This window comes from Leopardus geoffroyi, chromosome D3 (assembly GCF_018350155.1).
Source record: "Leopardus geoffroyi isolate Oge1 chromosome D3, O.geoffroyi_Oge1_pat1.0, whole genome shotgun sequence".
Taxonomy (NCBI): Eukaryota; Metazoa; Chordata; class Mammalia; order Carnivora; family Felidae; genus Leopardus; species Leopardus geoffroyi.
Window position 1 is genome coordinate 16439757 of NC_059339.1, and position 22734 is coordinate 16462490.

General features: G+C 53.5%; 1 protein-coding gene across 2 annotated transcripts; it reads right to left on the reverse strand.

The window, feature by feature from the left end:
* Nucleotides 1-546: 546 nt before the first annotated feature.
* RAB35 (RAB35, member RAS oncogene family) lies at nt 547-18489 on the reverse strand. 2 transcript variants are annotated; one of them, XM_045458159.1, is made up of 6 exons: nt 16898-18489; nt 11457-11507; nt 8634-8757; nt 4401-4525; nt 4187-4311; nt 547-2808 (listed from the first exon to the last, which is right to left on the reverse strand). In XM_045458159.1, the coding sequence occupies exons 1-6, from the start codon at nt 16947-16949 to the stop codon at nt 2680-2682; spliced, it is 606 nt and encodes a 201-aa protein (XP_045314115.1). In that variant the 5' UTR covers nt 16950-18489; the 3' UTR covers nt 547-2679. The 2 variants fall into 2 exon arrangements, with proteins under 2 accessions (XP_045314115.1, XP_045314116.1); XM_045458160.1 differs by lacking the exon at nt 4187-4311 and having other exon boundaries at nt 2702-2808; nt 16898-17143.
* Nucleotides 18490-22734: the final 4245 nt, after the last annotated feature.

Here is a 22734-nt window from a genome sequence, read left to right on the forward strand (position 1 = left end):
GCTGGCTGTGGTGGTAGAGGCACTAGTGAGTCCTTCACGCACATGGGAGCTCACCTCCCATGTTGGCGTGACCGGTGGGTGGATCCGGCCAGGAAGGGGCATCCTGTCTGTGGCAGCCCTGTGGGGACCGCCTCCACGCCAGCCCGGGGCCCGGGCGCCCCGCCAGCGCTACAGCTGCCCGGCTTTGGGCGGGCCCCGCCAGCACTGCTCCCCAAGCCTTGAGTGGGCCCTGCAGCTCGCCAGAAACCAAGCCAGAAAGAAATCACTGCTGCATCCTTCCAGGCACGTGGGGAATGAACACGGCACTTCCCGGGGCATCGTCCCACATGCGCTTCCCACCTGTGCGTCACACCAGAGGAGCTGCTCAACCTGGACCAGCCTTTTGTGGAGAAAGCAAACTTGGCTTCTGAAAGCATCCCTGGGCTTCAAAAGGCACCTGTGCTGGACTCTGACCAGAACAAACAAGAGCTGGATCCAGAGGGCGGGAAGAAACCAGGCCCACCCAGAGCACAGCTGGAGGAGAGGAAATAGATCCTGGAAGAAAACTTGGCAGCTTGAACCTTTATTTTTAGTATTTTTTTAAAAAGCATAATTAGAAACTTTCAATACAGAAATAATCCTAGCAAACCATTTAAAAGTTTTGTTCGACAGGAATTTCACATCAGGTCCACCAGGACGTCGGTCTAGCCCTGTGAATCCCCCACCCCCACCCCCCATTCATGCGTGCAACACTCAGTGGGACAGGCACACCGTCGTCACCAAAATCACCCCACCACCTGGGTCTGGACAGCCAGTTGCCAGAGCCACGGTGCCTTCTTGCCTGGGCTGGAAACATCCAGGACCCCTTGCCCTTATTGCTTGAATCTGCAAGCACTGCCACACTGACGTCACGTGAGTGCTGCCCACCCTCCCCCACAGGACTGTGGTCATTCAGGGTGGCCACGCTGCACAGCACGGCTCCCCCAGGCCCAGGGCTCCCCCACCTCTGCAGGCGGCTCCAGCGAGGGCCTGGCCATGCAAGCACAGGCTTTTGGCAGTCTGGGGAAGTGGAGGGACAGGTCAGAAGAAACCCCCTGTTTTTATTGATTAAAAACCCATCGACAGTGTTAACATGGAAAATCTGCAGTGTGATGTGATTGTCCAGTCAGGGCTTTGCCTGGAAAATCGCCTAGGAAAGGAAATCCAACAAAACACATCATGGTGTTGAAATAAATTATTCCCAGGTTACGTGATCCTTTTAGGGGAAAGGTGAATGATGAAGTGTCCCACGAGGGACAGTAATCAAGTGCAGATGACCCTGGCTTTTTCCTCCAGGGGACCAGGATCAAAGCTGGCTGGCTCCCAGCCCCGGCTGCCATTCCTTCCCACCCGCTAAGAAATCTTCATGCTGCCTTTGTATTAAAACAGTTCTGTCACTGCTCCAAGGCTGCCTGCCGTCCACCTCCGAGGCGATGTCCCCACAGTCCAGCAGCCCCTGGCACCCACTCCTCAGATTCGAAGGTGCCTGGTGCCGCAACGGAGACCCAGGAAGTCGGTGGAAAGCCCTAGGCCGACAGACGGGGTGGGAGGTGCGGTCTCCTTTCCCACCAAGAACAGCCCGGGAGGCAAAGCTGCTCTGCCAGGAGCCAGCTTCAGCGCCAGGAAGCCATTCAGCTCTTCCAAAACCACCAGACCCGAAGCGCGGAGGCCACAATTTTGCTGCTGTGCCAACCAAACCTCAGGAAGAGAAAGTGTGAGGAACTTAACCCATTTGATTTGCCTTCATTTTATCTGTAAAATAATGCTTCTCAGCACCTCTGCAAGCCCCATCCCTGCACAAACACATCCCTACCTTTCTGTTGGAACTGAAACAGGTTGGTAAAAATTAAAAGCCATAGCTCCCCTGGGTTTGTAATTCAGAGGCATCTAGAAGGCAGGACAAGAGACCTGGTGACCAAAAGGCAGGAGCAACTCTTTCTGCAAACCAAAAGGCTAGGCCTCTAATGGGAACCCCCAGGCCTACCTTGAGGCCGGGCTTTGCCCCAGCTGCCTGCCTGGATGGTTACGGGGGCGGGGTGGGGAGGGAAGGGAGCTGGCTTGGGAAGAGACTCGGCACAGGCCCCGGAAAGAGGGGAGACCCTACGTGCCGGAGGCAGAAGCCAGTGGCCTGTAGGCGAGAACAAGTAACATGGAAGGCCCACTCCACCAGCCCAGGTTGGCAAAAGATGTGGCTAGATCTCAATCTTGTCTCCTCGGGAGGTGGCTGGCAGTAGATGGTATGGGGAGGGGAGGGGAGGGTCTATCGCAGCAGGCTGGCATTAAGGAGGCAAAAGCCAGAGCAGGACGAGGGTGATGCGGCTGGTTAAAGCAATATACATTATGTACAAACTCTGGTTAATCAGTCCGCTCAGCTGGCAGCGTCCTCTCCAGGCCCAGGTGCCTTGGCTGGTGGGGTGGGGGGTGGAGGGAGGGGCGGGGGGGGGCGGGTAGGGGCACCAGAAGGGAAGGGCAGGTCGTCCAACACCTTCTTGGCACTCAAGAGGGGGAGGGGAGGAAGTGCCAATGGCGCCTCCCAATACAAAAACGTGGAGAGAATTCTTTAAATAACGGCACGAAACTGAGACTGTCCCCGAGGAGCCCTGCGGGCCTCGGGCCGGGGAGCGGCCGCAGCGCAGTCTCTGCAGTGGGCTGGGTGGGCTATTAGCAGCAGCGTTTCTTTCGTTTACTGTTCTTCGTGAGCTTCACCACGTCGTTCTGTTGTTGCTGCTGCTGTTTCGCTAAGTTGTCTTTCTTTGCTCGGAGAACCAGTTCTGTGATGCAGTTGAACATCTGTGAGGATGAAAGAGACAGGGTGGGCCTCACAGCCGGTGAGGAGGCCCTGTCACTGTGCCACCTCTGCTGGCCAGCACGGCCACCTCCTGGGCCCAGCTTCCTATTTCTACTCGTGAGGTTGTTGTATATGTACGTCCTCAAATGCTTCCTAGGGTTTGCTAAAGGTCAAAAAGGAACATCAAAGCCCCATGAGCTATGTCTTGGGGAAGTCAATCTCGGGGATTTTCCAGTCTTTCTTTTAAAAAAAGAGAAAGAACCTCTCCAGCTAGAATCTTCGGACAAGACACCTGTTCTGGTGACAGGCCAGATGGACCCAGAGCCTGCCCACTCCATGCCGTGTCACTGTACATCCCGCCTAGAACCTTCCCCGGACCACCCCAAGATGTCCTTGTGGTGCCAGGACCCAGTGGAACCCCACCTGCCCGCCCGCAGTCCTCTCCTCCACACTGCCAGGAAAGGTACCAAGCACTTGTCATAATCTGCTTGTTACTCCTCAAAACCTAGGGGTGGGGGAGAACGACTCTCACCCCACCCTGACCTACAGGAGGGACAGGTGGAACCTGGACAGGTTACATCACCACCCAAGGTCACGCAGAAAGGACCCCATACTATGATCCCAAACCCGACTTTGACACACCTAGGCTCCCTGCCATTGTGCGGTCAGTGTCTGGGAAGCAGTGGGGATCCTGGCATCCCTGGGTCTCCAGACACACACTGTGGGGCGGGACTCACCTGAAGCTACGAGCATGCCTGGCCTGCGCTTGTGGCTAAAGGTCCCACTTTTCTAACACAGACTCCCAACCACTCTCCAGCAGGCCTAGCAGAAGCGAAGCTGCCTCTGGCCGGAGGCTCAGCTGCTCTGCGGGGGATGTGCATCCCTGGGAGCCTCTGGGGGGGCTCGCAGCAGGTGCCAACCTGAACTCTGGAGGCCACAGGAAAGCAATTGGGTGTCTGCCGGGAGGCCGAGGCCCTAAGGAAAGCCTTGAGAACAGGAAGAGGTAGCAGTGGTGGGGCCGGGGAGGGCAGCGAGGCAGACGACTGAGTGGGAACCATGCATGGCTGGGGTGTGAGACTGGTCTTGGCCTCTTACAAGTTGGGGGATATTCCTCAGTTTGGAACCTCAGCTTCCTATATAAAATGTGGAAGTAACTTACGTCTGAGGCCTGTTGAGATATGAGCTACCACCACTTGTAAAGGGCCTAGCATAACGCATGCAGCAGGCACACAGTAGGGTACCAACAAACGGCAGTTACTATGATGTTTTCTGTCAGCCACCTGGGACTCTGGGCAGGCTAGAAGCAGAGAGAGGAGGGCTGTGGCGGGACAGAGTTGGGCCCCACTCCCTCCCCCGTTGCCGCCCCGGCCCAGGCCTTACCTCTTCCACATTGACGTTCTCCTTAGCGCTGGTCTCAAACAACTGGATCCCCATCTGCCCCGCGAATTTGTAGGCATCTTCTGTTTCCACCACCTTCCGCTCAGGGTCGTCGTTCTTATTCCCCACTTCAAGGCAAAGCAAAGTCAGCCCGGCCCTACAGGGCTCCCTGCCGCCCTCCATGCCTCCGTCCCCACCCCAGGGGGTCCAGCCTCACCTAATATCCGGCACACGTCATCACAGTTTTGGTTGATTTCATGAAGCCACCGCTTGACGTTGACAAAGGACTCAGCACTGGTGACATCATAAACCACGATGACCCCGTGGGTCCCCCGATAATACCTGTAGGGTCAGGATCTGTGTCAGAGCTTCAGCCTAGACCAGAACAGTCTCTTCACTAAGACCTGCCCGCCCACACCTGGACAGTGGCCAGGGAAATGGTGACGGACAAATGCTTTCCTGTAAGACCCCCAGCATCTGCCTTCCATCTGACCTCAGCTGACATCCTGGAACCGTGCCCCAACCGGGACACTCCGCAACACCGGTCCTCCCGCTTGTCCCCAAGGCACCAGTGAGTAGGGAGTGGCCCCGAGGTGGCCAATCAAGTTGTTTGAGTCTGCCACCAGCCTGAAACTTCTTTGAAGTTCTTGTTTTATGTTTAAAATGCAAGTAATCTTTGTGTTTGATGTTGTATCCTCATCATCCTTGTTTTAACATTCAAAGATTTTCTCTCCTCAAACCTTAGTATGGTGCCATTCCAAGAAGACACAATTTGTGAAGCCAACATCTCATTCACTCCTCTGGGGGCAGGTGGACCCCTCCCTTCCGCCACTTTGGGCTCATCCCTGCCGGTGGCAGAGAGAGCATGGAAACAAGGCATCTGGGCACAGCTGGGAAGAGGGTGTCCCGGACGTGCCACCATCCAAATGTGCAGACCCCACGGCCTGAGGTCAGCCAGGTCTGAAAGGCAGGCGGACATAAACATTCCCCTCCAGACAGAGCGACCCCATTCATTTACACGGGTCGGATGGATGGAGGACGTTGACCCCATGCAACTCCAGGCCTTATCCGGGCTGAGCACTTGGCCAGGCTGCGGGAGAACAGCTCCTCCCGCACCACAGCCTTAGGAGGGAGCTGGCCATAGTGCGGGTGCAGCCACGTTCTCGCTACCCGCTCGCCGGCACTCTGACCACCTCTTCACTTTCTAGGCCCTGTCACAGGACAGAGGCTACCCTGGCTCCATCTCTGAAAGGCCGCGGGACCCCGGGAAGGTTACTGCATGCACCTCAGTGTGCCTGTTTCCTCAACTATGAAATGGACATATCAGTACTCCCTCTTGAGATGGTGTGAGGAATAAAGAAGATAGTTTGTGTTTTCACAAGGGCTGGTCGACAAGTCAATGGCCAGGGGATGGTGCCTCTTTACCATCATTACTATTCCTTCGGTGACAAGCTGGGACCCCTCAAACAGATGGAAGAAAACCACGGGAACAGCACGCAAGGCAGCAGTGAAGGCAGCTTTCCTGAGCCGCGAGCAGAGGCAGGCCGTGCCGTGCTCTGGGGTCCAGCCCAGCTGGTGTCCCCTGCCCCGTCTCTCCACCCCTGCCCTGGGAGCCCAGCCAGGCGGACAGGCAAGCCGTGCAGGTGCCACGCCCTCAGACCAGCTCTCAGCAGCCACTGCTGGGAGCATCACCCGACTGGGCAGGAGTGCACACCGGGACCAGGGCGACAGACGACTGTCCCCTGCGAGCAGAGGTAGTGCGAGCAGGGGAACACGTTTCCGAGCGCTCCGTGCTGGACTACTGAAGATGCCAAAAAATGCTGAAAGGGGCTTTATCGGAGAGCGAGAACTAGTCTGAGGATGAGCTCTGACAAGGCGGGCACCAGTGTTTCTGGGCCTCCTGTCATCACTGCCACTGATAAAAAAAAAAAAAAAGCACCCCCGCCCCCGACACCTCCATTCAGCTCTGTGGCCGGCACAGCACCCAGCACTCTGCATCCACCGCTCTATTCATCTTCACAGCAACCTGGTAGGACAAACAGGAGGGTCGCCATTTTACCAATGAAGACGTGTGGCTGAGTGGAGTGACCTACTGAAGTCACAGTGTCTGGGTCTGACTCCCAGTCCAAGGCCACAGGTACCAGAGGGGCTTCCCTTCCTGGTCACCTCACCGTCCCTCCCCAACCTGCGCCCCAGTCGCACCTCACAGGTTGGCAGACCCTCGCTGCCAAGACAGAAGAAACGATGACAACAGGGCTCCTCGCCAGGCGGACAGGATGCAGTTTTAGTTTCTCTTTTCACGCCCTGACTCCGAAAAGGTCACGGCCCCAGTTCCTGAGAACAACTCCTGAACTCTTCCAAGACTCCTCCCTTCTTCACCTGCCACCCTCACCCTCATCAGGTCTTTCTGTGGCCCCTCAGCATGGCCTGCGGCACAGAGGAGGGGACCACACGATGGAGCTTCCCCAGCTTCCCCAGACAGGCAAGGCGGCCAGCAGGGGCTGAGCCGGTGCCCACCGGCCACCACCATGCAGCGCCGCCCCCTTCTCGAGCACCCCGAAACACACACACTGCCCCCGGGCAGCTGGGCAGCTCCAGCATCCCCAACAGCTCACCCTCTTCCCACCACGCCCTGGAGGGAGCTGACCTCACGGAGGTCGGGGGCTCCTCTGCACCCCAGCCCACTGCCCTGCCCGAAGCCCTTCTCATGGCTACGGGCCCAGGATTATCAGCCACCCCGAGTTTCCTGAGTGGAGACACCAGATCATCTGCCTCAGCCCCAGTCCCTTGGGGTGGGAGCCGGCAGAGAACAGGGCCGCGGACTGAACGAGAAGGCGAGAGCTTTGGCATCAAATGGACCTCAATTTAACTCCTGACTAACCAACCAAACTAAATTACTTTACCCTCTCTGGGCCTCAGCTTTCTTGTCCATAAAATGGACATAATCACAGGACCCTTTATTCGAGATTAAGTGAAATGAACTAGGTAAAATCCCAGCTCAGAGTAAAGACATGTGGGGTCAGTGCGTAGGCCTCCTGACCCACAAAAGAAGTCTCGTGCAGGTCTGGACGGACGCTTGGGCTGCCCGTGACGTCCATTCTACCCCAAGGAGCCTTGACCCTGGCTGCCCTCCTTAAGGTCTTGCTGGCAGTTGCTACAACACATGGGGACTCAGGCAGCTCACTAGCAAGTAGTCAGAGAGCTGTACTGGGCAGCCCCAGAACCGGGGACCCGTGGGGTCTGGGGAGTCACAGGCCATGGTGCCTGTGTCACATGGCACAAAGGTGCTCAACCACGGCTGACCCAGGGACAGAAGCCCCTCCTGCTCAGGGTCTGCTCGGGCTCCAGCACCTCGAACCAGGGCCACCCACCCACTGGCACAGCCCCCTCTCCCTGCCTAGCCAGCACCCCTGAGAGTCCCCCAACACTCCCTCCCCACTGGAACCTCTGGGGGGAGACAAAGGAGAGGCCTACCAAAGAAGCGATACCACACGCCGGACACGCGCTCCTACTCTGCACAAACCACAGCATGGAGCTCAGGCTCTGTGCTTGCTGAGGGCAGGACCCTCTCAGAAGTTCCCTCATCCGTAAAATGGGGAAGATAATGGCACCGACTACAGAAAGCTCAACGGGATCATCCATGTGAAGCCCAAGCACAGAGGACGTGGCACACAGGATGCAGCATTAAAGCAAATTCTAAGGCAAGACCCTCTGGAAAACTGAAGCACAGAGAGTTTAGGCAACTTGCCCAAGGTCACACAGTAGAACAGAAATATAAATTCTGAACTGTCTTCAAAGCCCTGCTCCTTCCTGGAACCTTTTCTACTAACGGCCCGAGAACCAAGACCCCCTTTATAGGACCCCTGCTGTCTGGCGCTCCAGCTGGGTTCCCCTCGTGTTCACAGCTAAGGACTACAGCAGCAGCAAAGACAGGCAATCCACTGGGGGAGCCAGGTTCCCAGTAATGGCTTTGGGGAGGCAGAGGAGAGGCCTCACAATGGCCTCCTCTGTACCAGTGCCCTTCCAGACTTCTCAATGGAGAGAAGCCTCCTCTAAGAAGTCAAACAGGTGACAGGAGCCTGCACAGCGACCCAGCCTGTCACAGCTGGCACCTAACAAGAGTAACTCATTAAGCATCTGACCACCTAGGAAGCCAGCATCACTGTTATCCCATTTTCCATACAAAGGAACTGAAAGCCAGAGGGTAAGCTGACCAGCTGGTCTCTCCCGCCAGCCCAAGCCAGGGCCCAAAGCCACAGGCAGCAGCCTTACCTCATTCCCCACCGCCCCCCACCCCCAACCAAACGCCAGCAACTGCAGCCAGTCCGGAACCCCCTCTGGACAGCTCAAGGGCCCATCTCAGGGACATCTCTATGACTTGGGACACCTGACACTGCATCTGAGTGTAGGTGGCGAAGAGTCGGAAGGGGACTGGGCCGGCCTGACTCACGTGGAGGTGATGGTGCGGAAGCGTTCCTGCCCGGCCGTGTCCCAGATCTGCAGCTTCACTTTCTCCCCATTGATCTCCACAGTCCGAATCTTGAAATCCACTCCGATTGTGGTGATGTAGCTGCCTGCACACACACGCACATTAGCAAGGCCCACAGGGTGCCCGTCAGACGTGTCTTCACCTGCACGGGTGACTCTGGCCTCCACAATCCCTCCCTACTCACTCTTTGTGCCCAGCACTTTTGCGGCCCCAGGGAACAGCCCTGAACAAGAAGAAATTCAAGGTCTGGGGGTGCCTGGGTGGCTCAGTCAATTAAGCATCCGACTAGATTTCAGCTCAGGTCATGATCTTACGGTTGGTGAGATCAAGCCCTGTGTCGGGCTCTGGGCAGACAGCACAGAGTCAGCTTGGGATTCTCTCTCTGCCCCTTCCCTGCTTGCCCTCTCTCTCAAAATAAATTAATAAACTTAAAAAAAAAAACAAACAAAAAAACACCAAGGTCCACATCCAGATGGAGCCCTCAGTGGAGGTGAGGGCAAGAGACAGGATACAATAAAACAAAGTGATAAGGAAGGCAATTTCAACAGTGATGAGCACCACAAAGGAAGTAAAACAGGGAGGAGATGGGAGGAGACAGGCTCCTTTCGTTAGAGGGGCTGGCGCGGACATGTTAGCAGTGGCCTGAGAGTGGAGGGGCACCCAGGACACACTCCGGGTTTTTTTTCTGTGCCGCTCCAAATGCTGTAAATGACCCACAACACTGACTTCCTGACACACAAGTCATGACCTGTGTTTTGGAAAACACTGCTCTAGGCAAAGGAGATAATCACAAAAATAGCAACAGCAAGGGGGGAGAGGGTGTCACATGAGGTAAAGCACGTGGTGGGAAGCAGGTAGGGGGACCCGAGGCCAGATCTCAGGGCTTTTGTGCCATTTTCGCAAGCTTGGACTTTCTCTTGTGTGTGGCAGGGAGGCACTGAAGGGTTTGAATCAGAGCATGAACCACATTGTAAATAGTTCTCTTTGGGCATCTGTGTGAAAGAGTGAGTTGAAGAAAAAATCTAGCCAACGTCACATTCCCATCCAGGATGATGAAGAGCACACATTCACACTCCGCTTGGGGCTTCCTGTGTAACGCAGTGCTGCAGACAAGACGCACACACACACACACACCTGACAATATGGGGTGTGACAAGTGTATAGGAGGGGTCAAAGTGCAGGGTGGGGTAGAAATCAAGGAAGGCTTTGGAGAGGTAGTCACACTTAGGCCTGGCTTGAAACAACAGGTACAATTTCCAAGGTTGAGAGAAGCTGCGGGGGGGAGTTACGGGGGGGGGGGGGGGGGGGGGGGGGAGGCGGGGAAGGGGGCGAGCAGTGCTCCCAGCACCTAGTGGGCAGAAAGCCCAGGGATGCTGCTTGACATCCTTATGCACAGGACAGCACCTCCCACAAGGAACCACAGGGCCCCAAGATGAATGGTGCCCATGTGGGGAAACGCTGGTAGAAACTGCCCACATGAGAAGGCTGCTGAGGCTTTCAAACACGGGAAAGACCCTGCCAGAGCCACGATGGACTGAGCCATCGGGTATGGGGTGTGCAGAAGCTGCTGTAACACTTTAGACAGAACAACAACGGTCTCAGCTAGGACACTGGTGGTGGAAATAGGAGAGAGACTGCATAGGAGACGAGAGCTGAAAGGGCCTGGGGGGTGGAGCACGAGGCACACAGGAGCAAGAGAGGTGCTCCCAGACATGAGCAAGGGCCCAGCAGTTACCGCTCTGGAACAGAAAATACAGCGACAACCAACCACTGCTACTTCTTGAGTGTTACTTAGTCCAGGCACCAGGACTCGTGACGTCTCGCAATAACCCTCTGTGGGAGGAACAATGAGCAGTCCCGTTTTACAGATGAGCGGAGACTCGGTCACACAGGAAGACGGCCCTAGCCGCCATCACAGCACCAGTGGTGCTGAAGGGCTGCTGTCTGGAGAAACCCACCTCTCCACCAGGAGGGAAGTGTCAGCCATGTAATCACTTCCTAATTGTAGCTCGCCACCCAGCCACAGCGTATGGATTCTCAACAACAGAGTCACATTCAGTCCTTGATCAGAGAGACCAAGCTGAAGCCTCTGCAATGAGGCTTCAACAAACAAAAACATGTCCAACCTCACCAGTGATCAGGAAAACACAAATTTAAATGATAACACTTTTTGCCTCTTGGCAAAAAGTCAGAATTGACAAGGGGCACTTTTGACCCCTTCAGGGGTACCGTCACTTAGCACTCCTTTGAAAGACAAGTTGGCAGTTTTCAATGCATATACTCCCTGACCTAGTCACTCCACTTCTATACAAGGATAAACACACAGTGCATCCCAGCCAATGCATCACTTAAAATAGAAGCAGCCAGAAGGCACGCACATATCAAGAGCACTGCTGATGAATGATGAACCAGAGGTTTGCTAGAGATGGGGAAGGATGGTCCTGGATATGCTGAAGGGAAGGCCGGTTGCTGACCCACCACATGTGGAGTTAAAAAAAAGAAAAAAGTCCGAAAGACACACACCATGCTGGACAGAGGCTACCAGGGTACCAGAGCAGGGGCATGGGAAGGGATAGCTTTCATTCTTCACCTCACTATTTGAAATTTTACACAGGCACGTGCTAACTCATAGTATTTAACTTTTTTTACTTTCTTAAATGTTGGGGCACAGAAAGTCTCTGGGTAGAAAAGGGATAGGCCTACAAAAGGATTTTTTGGACAAAACAGACTGGAAAAGGAATCTCAAACCCAATATACCCAGCAGCACCCCAAGGGCACACTCACCTGAGAAAGTGTTGTCTGCAAAACGTAACAGTAAACTGCTCTTGCCCACACCTGCAAGAGAGAACGCAGGAGATGAGAGGGGGCACGGGTCCCTCCCTCTAACCCAGTCAGTCCTTCAGGGAGATGGCACCCAAGTGCTAGGGGCGCCTGCTTGGGTGGCTCTGTCAGTTAAGTGTCCAACTCCGTGATCTCGGCTCAGGTCATGATCTCAGTTCGTGGGATCAAGCCCCAGGTCGGGCTCTGCGCTGACAGCGTGGAGCCTCCTTGGGATTCTCTCCCTCCCTCTCTGCCCTTCCTCCACTTGAGCCTATGCGGGTTCTCTCAAATAAATAAACTTAAAAAAAAAAAAAAGGAGCAGTTCAACAGACCCATCTCCCACCACAATCCTGCTTTTATCTCCCAAACCGGCCACACACCAAGAACATCTCTCCTACCCAATCTCTGACCTTTTCCTCTGTGCTGGTGTGAGATAAGCTGTCCCAAATCCCCTGGGGAGAGATGAGAAAGGGGCTCATGCCCAGGCCCTGTGCTGATGAAACCCAGAGGAAGACACCAGAGAACAAAAATAAAGCAGGGGGAAGGTTAGCCAAATGACACTAGCCCCAAAGTATGTCTAAAACACGGTCCCTAGAAAAGCGTACAGTGTGTGGGGCTTCAGTCTGTGGACAGCATGAGCCAAGGAATTGTGGGGCTAGAAGGGACCTTTGAGATCATCAGGGCCATTTTGCAGGTGAGAAAACGGAGGCCTAGACAACACAAACCAACTGCCAGCCATCTTCCCCCTGAGGTCACTGCCAGCTGCATGGATGGGGCAGGAGTATCTGCCTTACAGCTGTCAGCCCAAGAGCCCACGTGTGCTCAGACCATTTCACTTATCGTGGCATCCCCTGGCATCCTTGTTCAGAGAACAAGCAGAATGCCATAAGCATGGCTTCCCTTTCCTTCAGCACCCAGCAGCTTTAGCCTGGGCATCTGCTTTGTCTCCCCGTGTCCCATCCCCTACCCCTGCCACCCCTAAGGCCAACTGGGTGAACCAACCACAGAAGGAAAGAATCCATACACACAGAGTTCCATGTCCAGTGAGCACTTTGATGCTCCTGTAATTCCCACTGTGTCTCTTCAGGTAAGGTACCTGAGGCTCTGGGCAGCTAAGCAGCTGGCCTTCAGGGCCTCTGCAGGGAAGCGGGGGGCTGAGCTGTGAATCCAGGAGGATCGCCTCCAGGGTTCTACAGCTCCTTCCAATACATACTGCAAGGGGAGTCTTCCTGAGTCTCTTTCAGGAAGTGGAAATAAAAAGATCCCAAAGGGGTTCGTGCATCTGACTCTTAGATTTGTAGCAGCAGCACTCCCAATGACAGACATGAGGAGATCTTAAACTAGGGTCTCAGGAGCCCCCAAACTAAGTGCAAATTTGTGGGGAGGAGCCCACAGCATTCATCAGAGACTGCCTCCGCCCCCATCCCCTGCTGTTTCTCTAAGGCTAACCAACCCCAGACATCCTCTCTGGTATCTCTTCTGGGGACTTCTTCAATGAAGAAGTGAGTTGTCCAGGGATACCCAGAAGAACTTGTTTTATGGAGCAAACCTGGGCCTTGCCTTCCCAAAGACAGGCCGGGGCTGCGGCTCTGAGCAGGCGGGTGCTACACCCACCGTACCTGCTGCCCTGTGCCTGCAGCGCTCTCGCTCAGAGCCACTTCCTCATTGCTGCCTCTGCGAGGCTTCCTGCCGAACCCAAGGAGAGCCCGAGTCCTGGGCTGGGTCCCTCACGGCGCTCTGCCCAGCGCCAACACCCCATCAGCCCTGCTGGCTCCCTGGCTTCCTCCTGGAGCCCTCTGGTCCGCTTACTCAGCTAAAATCTGTGTCTGGGCCACTAGCCGTGAGTTCCTCTAGGAAGGAGATCTTGCCTCCCTCACCCTGGACATTTACAGAGCTGGAAGCTGGGCCCAGCACTTAGTAGACACCAACAAAGCACTGTTTAATGAATTTAGGACTAAACAAATGGCAATCGCACTGACAGCTATGCCATCTAATGCTGTGACTGCAGCATTCACAGATGCCGAAGCAATGTTTTTCAAACTTTTGGCGGGGGGCGGGGGGGAGGGGCAGCAGAATCCTTTTTCAAACTTGAATTTTATGTGACTCCCGTATACCTACAACAGGGAAGGAGGAGGTTCTCTCTGTAAGAAGCAACGGAGCAGCAACATACCCTCCAGCTTGGCCTCTGTGAGTCCCCTTCACTCACCCCTATGCTCTGCAGAGCTGCTGAAAACCACCAGGCTGCAGAAAGACCACTACAGTCACCACAGTAACTGCTGCTTTGGGCCTGACACCAACCTCCGGCATTGCTCTTCCCTTTGAAAGGAAGAGAAATCCACCCTGAGAAATGACATCTCCTAAATACCCCCAGAAGAAGCCTCATTGGGAAAACACACTACTTCCATTCATCCCACAGCACTGGCTTGAGAGAGGTAATGACCAGTCTACCTTCACAGCTGAAGTCAAGGGCTTCCCAAGGGCCATACCCAGCATGAAACCCAACCAGCCCAGCCCCATCACCTTCTACACTGCAAAGAGCACAGGCCCCCACACTCAATGCCTCCTGGAAGCCAGGAGACAGATTTATTTGACAAACACCATAGAGGCCCCTCTCAGTCATCACTGCTCTCCCCTGCTCTCTGCCTCTTGGCCTCCGCAGATGCTCTGGTCCTCAAAAAGCCCCCATAAAAGTCCCGCCTTCAGCCCCACTCTGTCTCAGCTTTAGTTCTGGACTGTTGGAAACCCTTACACCTTCGAGTAACGCATTCACAACTTTAATCCTGGCTCAGCCACCGACTCACTGTACAACCTCAGACAAGTCACTTCCTCTCTCTGAGCCTCAGCTCAGAGCGCCTCTATAAAGTAAAAGGCTTTAACCAGTTCTCTGACAGCCACTCCAGTGTCCAGAGTCTAAGAATAAGGATGGCTGCCCCCAACGATCATGTGAAATGCTGTTACATATCAGACGTGACGTCAGAAGAGCCTAAGAGAAAGCGTAGACCCTTAGCCATAAAGAGCTGCAAACTATGAGGAAATGTATTCCAGAAGTGTGTACGATGTAGCAGAGTGGGAAGAATTCTAGATTTATAAGGAAAGAAACGAACATTCATCGAGGGCCCTCGTTTGCCAGGCCTGACACCAGCTGCTCACGTACAGCACCAATGTGCATCGACCCCAGCTTTGCCTGTGACGGGCAGTGTGACTTCGGGCAAGTCAGCTCCTCTGAGCCTTAGTTTCCTTATGTGACAGATCACACAGGCAGCGGGTGAGAACCAGATGAGCGTCTGTGACACCATTTGATAAACCTTCAGGAAGCCTCCACATAAGGAGCCAGTCCAGGGCAGTGCCCGACGTCCAGTTCCTCGCTCAGGTGCCAAGCTCAGTCCGAACTTCCATGGCTACCATCTCCCAGGCTCATAAGCGTCCGGCTTTGACTCCTGTACACGACGTAGTTCTACAAGCTCAGGCTGAACTAGGAGGCAGCATGTAACTTAGGGAGTCTTCTCCCACACCTGACTTCTGAGTGAAAGATCAATACCCCAGCCAAAACGGACTGTGAGAAAGGGGGCCAGAACCATCCCCCGGGTTTTACAGAGAAAAGCCAACAAGCCGCATCTTCTTGCTGAGTTTATGCTTTTCATTTTTGGATATCAACACACAAGCCCTAGATGTCTTGCGGAGGGATAGGGACCCCTGACCACGGTAGGCTTACTTTAATTCCAAAAGGGAGAGAAAATCACCCTAGTATCAGTCCCTGGGAACCAAGGCCGGGGCTGAAATCAAATCCTGCTAAGGCTTAAGCCTTGGGACCCTGAGGAATGCCAGAGGCTATCTCCAAGAGTGAGTCTACGCAGCTTGTCTGGTTTTCTTTTATTCAAACCACAATGAATCCATCCTCCACCCATCTAACTCCTTCCTTGACCACAGCTACTCTGTGTCTCCCTTCTTGGCTCCTAACTTTTCCCCCTTACCTCTCCCTTCCACCAGTCACCACAGAAACCTCAACCGTCTTTCACCAGATCCAAACCACCAACCACATCCCAATCTAGCTTCACAGTGAGACCAAAACTCACTCACTTCCATGGCCCAGTGTCACCCAACACTCCTCCCAGGGTCTTACAATTCCTTTGATTGGTCCTCTCTTTCCTGAAAAATCCATGGGCTCCACCACCAACCTGGCGTCTGCCTATAACTCCCTTGCCCACACTCAACTCAGGTCTGGTCTATAAACGTGGCCTGTTTCCAAGCCTCCTTCCCCATCATAAAATCCCAGCACCTCAGCTATGCTCCCATAAACCTCCCAAGGCCTGCCTCCCTGACCTCTTGGTCACCCCATAAACCTGCTTACCTGCCACACTCCAAACACCTCTAAAACCCTCCACCCTTTCCCAGAAACCAACCTATCTTTTACAAGGATACTTAACATTCATTCATTCATTCATTCATTCAACAAATGTGTATCAGGCGCCTACTGGGTGCAAAGCACTGCACCAGGCCCTGGAGAAGGGGCAGTGCACCGAGCTAGGAGCTCTCCAAGAGTGTATATATGGTCAAAGCCCTTTTGTAATATTGGCTGACCCACCTCCAATATCCATCTAGTAGACAAGTATGTAAAAGCAAACACGCACTGAGCACTCACTACCTACCAGGCACTGTTCCCAACACTATGTGTGCATTATCTCACTGAATACTCCAGTCAGCCCTGTGAGGCGGATCCTACTATTACTCCATTTTACATATAGGGAAACAGAACCATACAGACAAAATAACTCAACAGGAATGTGCCAGGCCCAGTGCGAGGTAATCCCAAAAGGTAAGTCCTGGGGATATCCCCATTTTTCAGAGGAAGAAACTGAGGCTTACAAAGAGCACTAACAATCACATCAATAGCTACCATCTACCTAGAGCTGACTTTACACCGGGTTGGGCGCTAAGCTCTTTGCCAGCTTTATCTCATCAAATACTCATACCACCCCAGCGAGGCAAGTCCCCACTTCACGGATGAGGGAACTGAGGCTCTGAAAGGCGAAACAACTTGCCCAAGGTCACAGAGTGAGGAAGCTGGGAGTCCCAGAACTCGAACCCGGGTCTCTCCAAGTCCAGACATCGCGCGACTTGACCAAGGTCACACGTGAGACAGGGGCAGGCGCGGCAAGGGGATCCGGCGCCCCAGCCCCGACCCCAGCGCGCCCCGCGCGCCCGGCCCCTCCGGTCCACAGCCCGGTGCCCCAACCTCACCTCCAGGCCGCCCGCAGCCCCTCGGCGCGCCCCTGGAGCCAGCGGCCGCCGGGCAACCCCGCCCCGCGCGGGCCGGCACCTCCCCGCCCGCCTGCCCGCCCGCCCCGAGGCCCCCGTGGGCCGCGCCCGGCAGGGCCCACGCCACCTCCGGCCGCCGCGGCCCTCACCGCTGTCGCCGATGATGAGCAGCTTGAAGAGGTGGTCGTAGTCCCGGGCCATGGCGGGCGGGGGAGGAGCGCGCGGGCGGGCGGGGTCGGTGCTGGCCTCGCGATCCGCAGCTCCCTCCGGGCTGCTTCAGCAGCGGCGGATCCACTTCCCGAACAAACAGCCGGAACTGACAGAAACACCTCCCTCCGCTCCCCCTCCTCCTCCTCCTCCTCCTCTTCAGCAGCCGCCGCCGCTGCCGCCGCCTCCCTTCTTCCCGCCCCGCCCCGCCAGTGCGCAGGCGCAGCTCCTGGCACCGCCTTTGCGCAGCCGCAGCCGCGGCCAGCCGCGCCCTCTCCGCGCTCCCGCACCGCGCAGGCGCCTTAGCGAGGTCCCGCGGGCGCGGGCTTGCCTTCCTTACGTCTTGTCGGCTAATGTCGCCGCAGCCGCCCGCGGCCCCGGGTGCTTGGAAAGCGGAGGTGCCGTGGAGCCGAGAAGGACGCCGAGAGCGCCGGAGAAGCCCAGCCGTGGCCCAGGACGGACTGACTCCTTCATCTTCAAGAGCCGCAGGCGCTGCGGAGACGGAAAGACAGGCACGCAGTGACCTTGGGGGCGGGGCTTACGCCGAGCTCCCGGTTTCTCGGGACCCAGGACCCGGACACTCCGCCCCCTTCCGCACGGACGCCGCCGTTGAGGTGCTGGTCTCTGGCCTGCGGACTGAATGCCCAGGCACCCGGTGGCTGCCCGCTTTTGCAGGACACGAGTCGCCCGCGGAGCGGAGCGTGAGAGGAGTGTGGCCTTTGAATCCCATCCTAGCCCCGTGATCCCTTGGAGCCTGCGTTGCGTCCTTGGTAAAATGGGGAGGGCAGTTCCAGAATCAGAGCCCCGTCCAACTGGACGCTGAGCCGTTGTGAGCTGCATCCGGAGCCCCAAGCGGCAGCTCCCTCGGCTTCGATTTCACACCGCCTACAGAGTCATATCTCAAAATCGTGTGGTTGGGAAGACCTGGGCTGCCAGGAATTAAGCGGGATTGGGTTTATCATCAGCTCCAGTTTTTTCCAGTTTTAGAGTAAATTCCCACCTGCCCTAAAAGGGAGATGCTCCTACTACCATCCTGCTTAGAGAATTGCAGAGATCCCTAAGTTCCTTATAGCTCTCTGCCCCTTTCCCGTCAAGTATCTGTTGAATATTCCCACTTGTTTTATCACTTACATGTTGACTTTATAAAAAGTAATGCTCATGGTTAAAAAACAAAATGTACACAAGCTTACCCAAAAATACAAATTAGTTTTTCCTTCAGACCCATTCCTCACAGTTAACTCTTGTTAATAAGTTCCTTGGACACCTTAGAGTGCTTAAGAACTATTTGTTGAACTAATAAATGTCTTTCAATGAATTTTCTGTGCCTGTGCAAACACATACATGTATGTACGTTGCCTTTTTAACAATATGCTTGGATGTTCTGTCATTTAACAACCGCGTGGTAAGGTACGCGGTCATAGGGTTGTACTTTAACCACTCTGCTACTGATAGGCATTCATGTTGTTTGTAATATTTTATGTAAACAATGTTGCAGGGAAGATCCTTGAACAGCTCATGGAGCGTCATACTCGTTTTGAGGGTTCTTTCCAGGAGCTAAGAATCGAGTGTGGTGATGTCAGAAAAACATGGGCTTGGAATCTGAAGGTACTACCTGGGAGAGGAATTACTTCATATGACCATTTAAAAGGGGTCCTTGGGGGCACGTGGGTGGCTCAGTCAGTTGAGCCTCAGTCTCTTGATTTCAGCTCACATCATGATCTTGGTTCATGGGTTCAAGCCCTGCTGTCAGCACAGAGCCTGCTTGAGATTCTCCCTCTCAAACTTTAAAAAATTATTTTTAAAAAGTGATCTTTCTTGGTCTAGGAGAGGTTAGTGGGATCCCCTTTGATTCAGCAGTTCTAAGAAATACAAGGGAAGACGAAAGTGTCTGTGTAGCTACCAGGCAAGCACACTCAACCCTGACCAGCCACTGTGGCAGGAGGCCACTCCAGCTCATCTTCTCAACCTGCTCTGGAGTCAGAGGGACTTTGGTTCAAGTGCCACACCCAACATGGGGCTTGAACTCACAACCCTGAGATCAAGAGTCGCATGTTCTGCCAATTGAGCCAGCCAGGTGCCCCCAAATGCTAACTTTGAAATCCTGGCTCTGTCCCTTAAAACCTTTCAGATTTGGGATAAGTCACATCACATCTCGGAGCCCGTTTCCTCACAGAATAGTTGTGAGGATTAGAGAGGTTTGTAGATTACCTGGTACATACAGGCATTCGATAAACAGCAACTGATACCATTAGCCACGGTCATTTTGCACTGGCTCGTTCATACTTTCAGCTGTTTCCTATTGTAGATACCTGTTGCTCACATTTCCAAGGCAGCCTCTTGATACCAGGCTACAGGATACTTTTACTCAAAAGTCGAGCAGAGTTGGCCATTGTGAAGACCAGATTCCTGACTTGCCTGCACGTGTCTTCTGGAAAGGAACAGGCATTAATTCATTTAATCAGTAACTAATGAATGCTTACTACTTACTATATGCTACAGGTTATAGAATAGAGCCTTTTTTCTCCAGGAGCTGTCTTATCAGAGGTAAGACATACTCATAAGGAATTAAAAATACAAGACAATGCAATAGATAAAACAGCTGTCAAATAAGCAGTCTAGACTTCAGAGGAACAGAGCTATCACTTTTAGCTAGAATGATGGAGAAGAGATTTCATTATAAAGGTTTCATGATGGAATTGGAATTTACAAGCCTTGAATGATAGGTGTATTTAGACAGCCGCTGTCACCGCCTGTGAGAATCATCAATTTTGGCTTTGAGAGAGAATTCCCTATAGGCCAGGATATGTGCCTGGTGTCCCCAAAATGAAACAGCATTATTTCCTCTACAAATAACGTTTTACATTTATTTAAACTACAATTCAGCAGGGGCACCTCGGTGGCTCGGTCAGTTAAGCATCCGACATGGTTTTGGCTCAGGTCATGAGGTGGAGCCCCGTTTCGCACTCTGTGCTGGCAGTGCAGAGCCTGCTTGGGATTCTCTCTCCATCTCTGTCTGCCCCTCCTGCTGCTCTCTCTTTCTCCCTCAAAACGAAACGACACAAAATGCTCCACTACATACAATCCAGCTTTGTTCTGGTAGGGAGCTAGGTAGGTAGGTAGGTAGAGTTAGGTAGAAAGGGACAGAGAGAAAGGAAGAGAGAGAAAGAAACTATATATGAACATGGATATAAACTGTGGGGACCTGAGGTAGCATCAGTATGCACCGATGAGAAACTTGGTTCCGCTGTTCTGAATAGCCAGTTTACAGATGAGCTTTTGCGAGGCCACCTGTTTTGCACAGTAGTCTGGTGCAGGCATGCACGGTGGATTTCTGCTGCTGAGATTTCAGGGAGGTTACTGCTGAAGCCCAGGTGTGCAGCAACAGCAGGAAGGCACAGATGCAAAGGACAATATGCAAACATCAACCAGACAAAGCAGCATTGCAACCAAAAAAAAAAAAAAAAAAAATCACAGAACTTACCTGGCAACTGGAGTCAGGTGCTAATTCAGAAAACACTTGCGTGCCTACTAGGTGCCAGGCACTGTGCTGGCACCGAGGACACAACATGAGCCAAACAAGGCCCATCCTCATGGAGCTTACGATACAATAGGGCAAGACAAGTTGTTCCCTCCTTCAGCACATGTCTGAGAGCTTCCCTGTACCAGGCACTGACATAGGGGAAGCGACAGCAATAAATTAAACTTTAAAACCCCTGCTTTCATGGAGGTGACATTCTGGTAGGGAATACAAATATGTGTCTGGAGACAAAGGAAGAGTGGGGACAGCAGCAGACAGAGGCTCACGGGAACAGAGTGACACCATGGAGTGGGCAGGTGTGCTCCTTGGTCAAGAGGTTGGGCAGTGAATGAAACGACGGTGGTGGTGGTGGTGGTGGCGGTGGGAACAGCAGCGTTGAGTGAAGTTTTTCAGGGTCACAGAAGCAGAGGATAGGCAGACAGGCGTGAGGATTGAGTAGTAAGGGGTAAACGTGAGCTAAAGGCACTACAGGAGAGGCAGGAAGTGTGTCACCAATGGGAAGGCTGGGAGGATAAGAAGGAGGGGACCTGGAGCCAGAGGCCTTGTGGCAGCCAGCGGTGACCCCGGGGAGCAGCGAGAGAGATGAAGGTCTGTGGGGCAGAGGTCTGGAGGGACCTGGCTGGTCAGCAACGGAATCTAAAGTTGCTGACACAGGTAGTGAGGGAGGCAGACATGTTCCATGGTGTAAATAGGTAAAAGCAGGTGGCAAGTGAGAATTCAGAGCAGGCAGGTGAACTGAACGCCAGGGGCTTTAAAGAAGCCAAGACAGGACACTTCCAACACACTGGTCCCAGGGGAAGGAATAAAGAGAATTTTGATGGAACTGGAAATCAGCCTCGATTTCTTGCCTACATGCTCGATACCATACTGTGAGACTTCACAGTGGCCAAGACCAAGTGAACATTAATTAAGTTCCTTGGTTGCAGAGGCCATCCCGGTGTTCTCCGGGACCTAGCATATGGCAGGCACTGGTGTCTGTGGCATTAAAGTGAAGCCACAGAGATCTGGCAAGTTGGAAGGAACATCAGAAACAATGTAGCTAGGGGCGCCTGGATGGCTCAGTTGGTTAGGCGTCCGACTTCCGCCTAGGTTATGATCTCACAGTTTGTGAGTTTGAGCCCTGCATCGGGCTCTGTGCTGACAGCTCAGAGCCTGGGGCCTGCTTCGGATTCTGTGTCTCCTCCTCTCCCCCCCCACCCCCCGCCCCGCACTTGTGCTCTGTCTCTATCAAGAATAAATAAATGCAAATATATATATTTAAAAAAAAAGAAACAATGTAGCTAAACTCTCTTGTGTTCGCTTTCTGTGGGGTGTGGACCAATTTTTGGGGTCTGTCACAAGAACTACAGGGTCAACCCCCAACCCACCCAACCAAACACTTCAGTAGGATTTCTCGCCCCTCATCGTTTATATTAGATTAGTGGTTTTCTTTCTTTTTTATTTAACGTTTATTTTTGAGAGAGAGAGAGAGAACATGAGCGGGGAAGGGGCAGAGAGATGGAGACAGAGGATGCAGAACATCATGACCTAATCCGAAACCAGGAGTTGGTTACTTAACCAACTGAGCCACCCTAATGCCCCCTAGATCAGTGTTGTTGTTGTTGTTGTTTTTTAATTTTTAACGTTTATTTGTTTTTGACAGAGAGAGAGCATGAGCAGGGGAGGGGCAAAGAGAGAGGGAGACACAGAATCCGAAGCAGGCTCCAGGCTCTGAGCTGTGAGCACAGAGCCCGAAGCGGGGCTCGAACTCACAGGCCGTAAGGTCATGACCTGAGCCGAAGTCGGACGCTCAACCGACTGAGCCACCCAGGCGCCCAATCGGTGGTTTTTGAAGTGTGGCCTGGGGACCCCCGGGGCTCCCTGAGACCCCTTCAAAGAATCTGCAGTGAAAACATTTTCTCTTAATACCAAGATGTTACTTGCTTTTTCCACTCTGGTTCTTACCCAGTGGAGGTTTCCAGAGAGCCTACGTGACATGTGACATCACAATAGCTTGAATGCAGGAGCAGACATGAAAATCCAGACATTAAAGACATGTGAAGAATGTAAAACAAAGCTTCTCTCCTCACTAAAATGGCTTTTGTTTTGGAAAACTTTGTTATATTTGTTATGGTTACTTATGGTAACATGTAACGGGTTTATTATTTTTAAAGGAGTACAACTTACAAAGTTGACCAGTTTAGATGTGTATGGTGGTAAATATCAATAAGGAAGAGATACATACGCAAGAGCTCTTTGGGG

What these genes read in the sequence shown, in the direction of transcription:
- RAB35 (XM_045458159.1), bottom strand. Translation starts at nt 16,949, where the DNA reads ATGGCCCGGGACTACGACCACCTCTTCAAGCTGCTCATCATCGGCGAC. An exon ending in GCTCATCATCGGCGACAGCG is followed by an intron (nt 11,508 to 16,897) that starts GTGAGGGCCGCG and finishes TCTCTCTTGCAG; the next exon opens with GTGTGGGCAAGAGCAGTTTA. An exon ending in TGCAGACAACACTTTCTCAG is followed by an intron (nt 8,758 to 11,456) that starts GTGAGTGTGCCC and finishes GTGTGTGTGCAG; the next exon opens with GCAGCTACATCACCACAATC.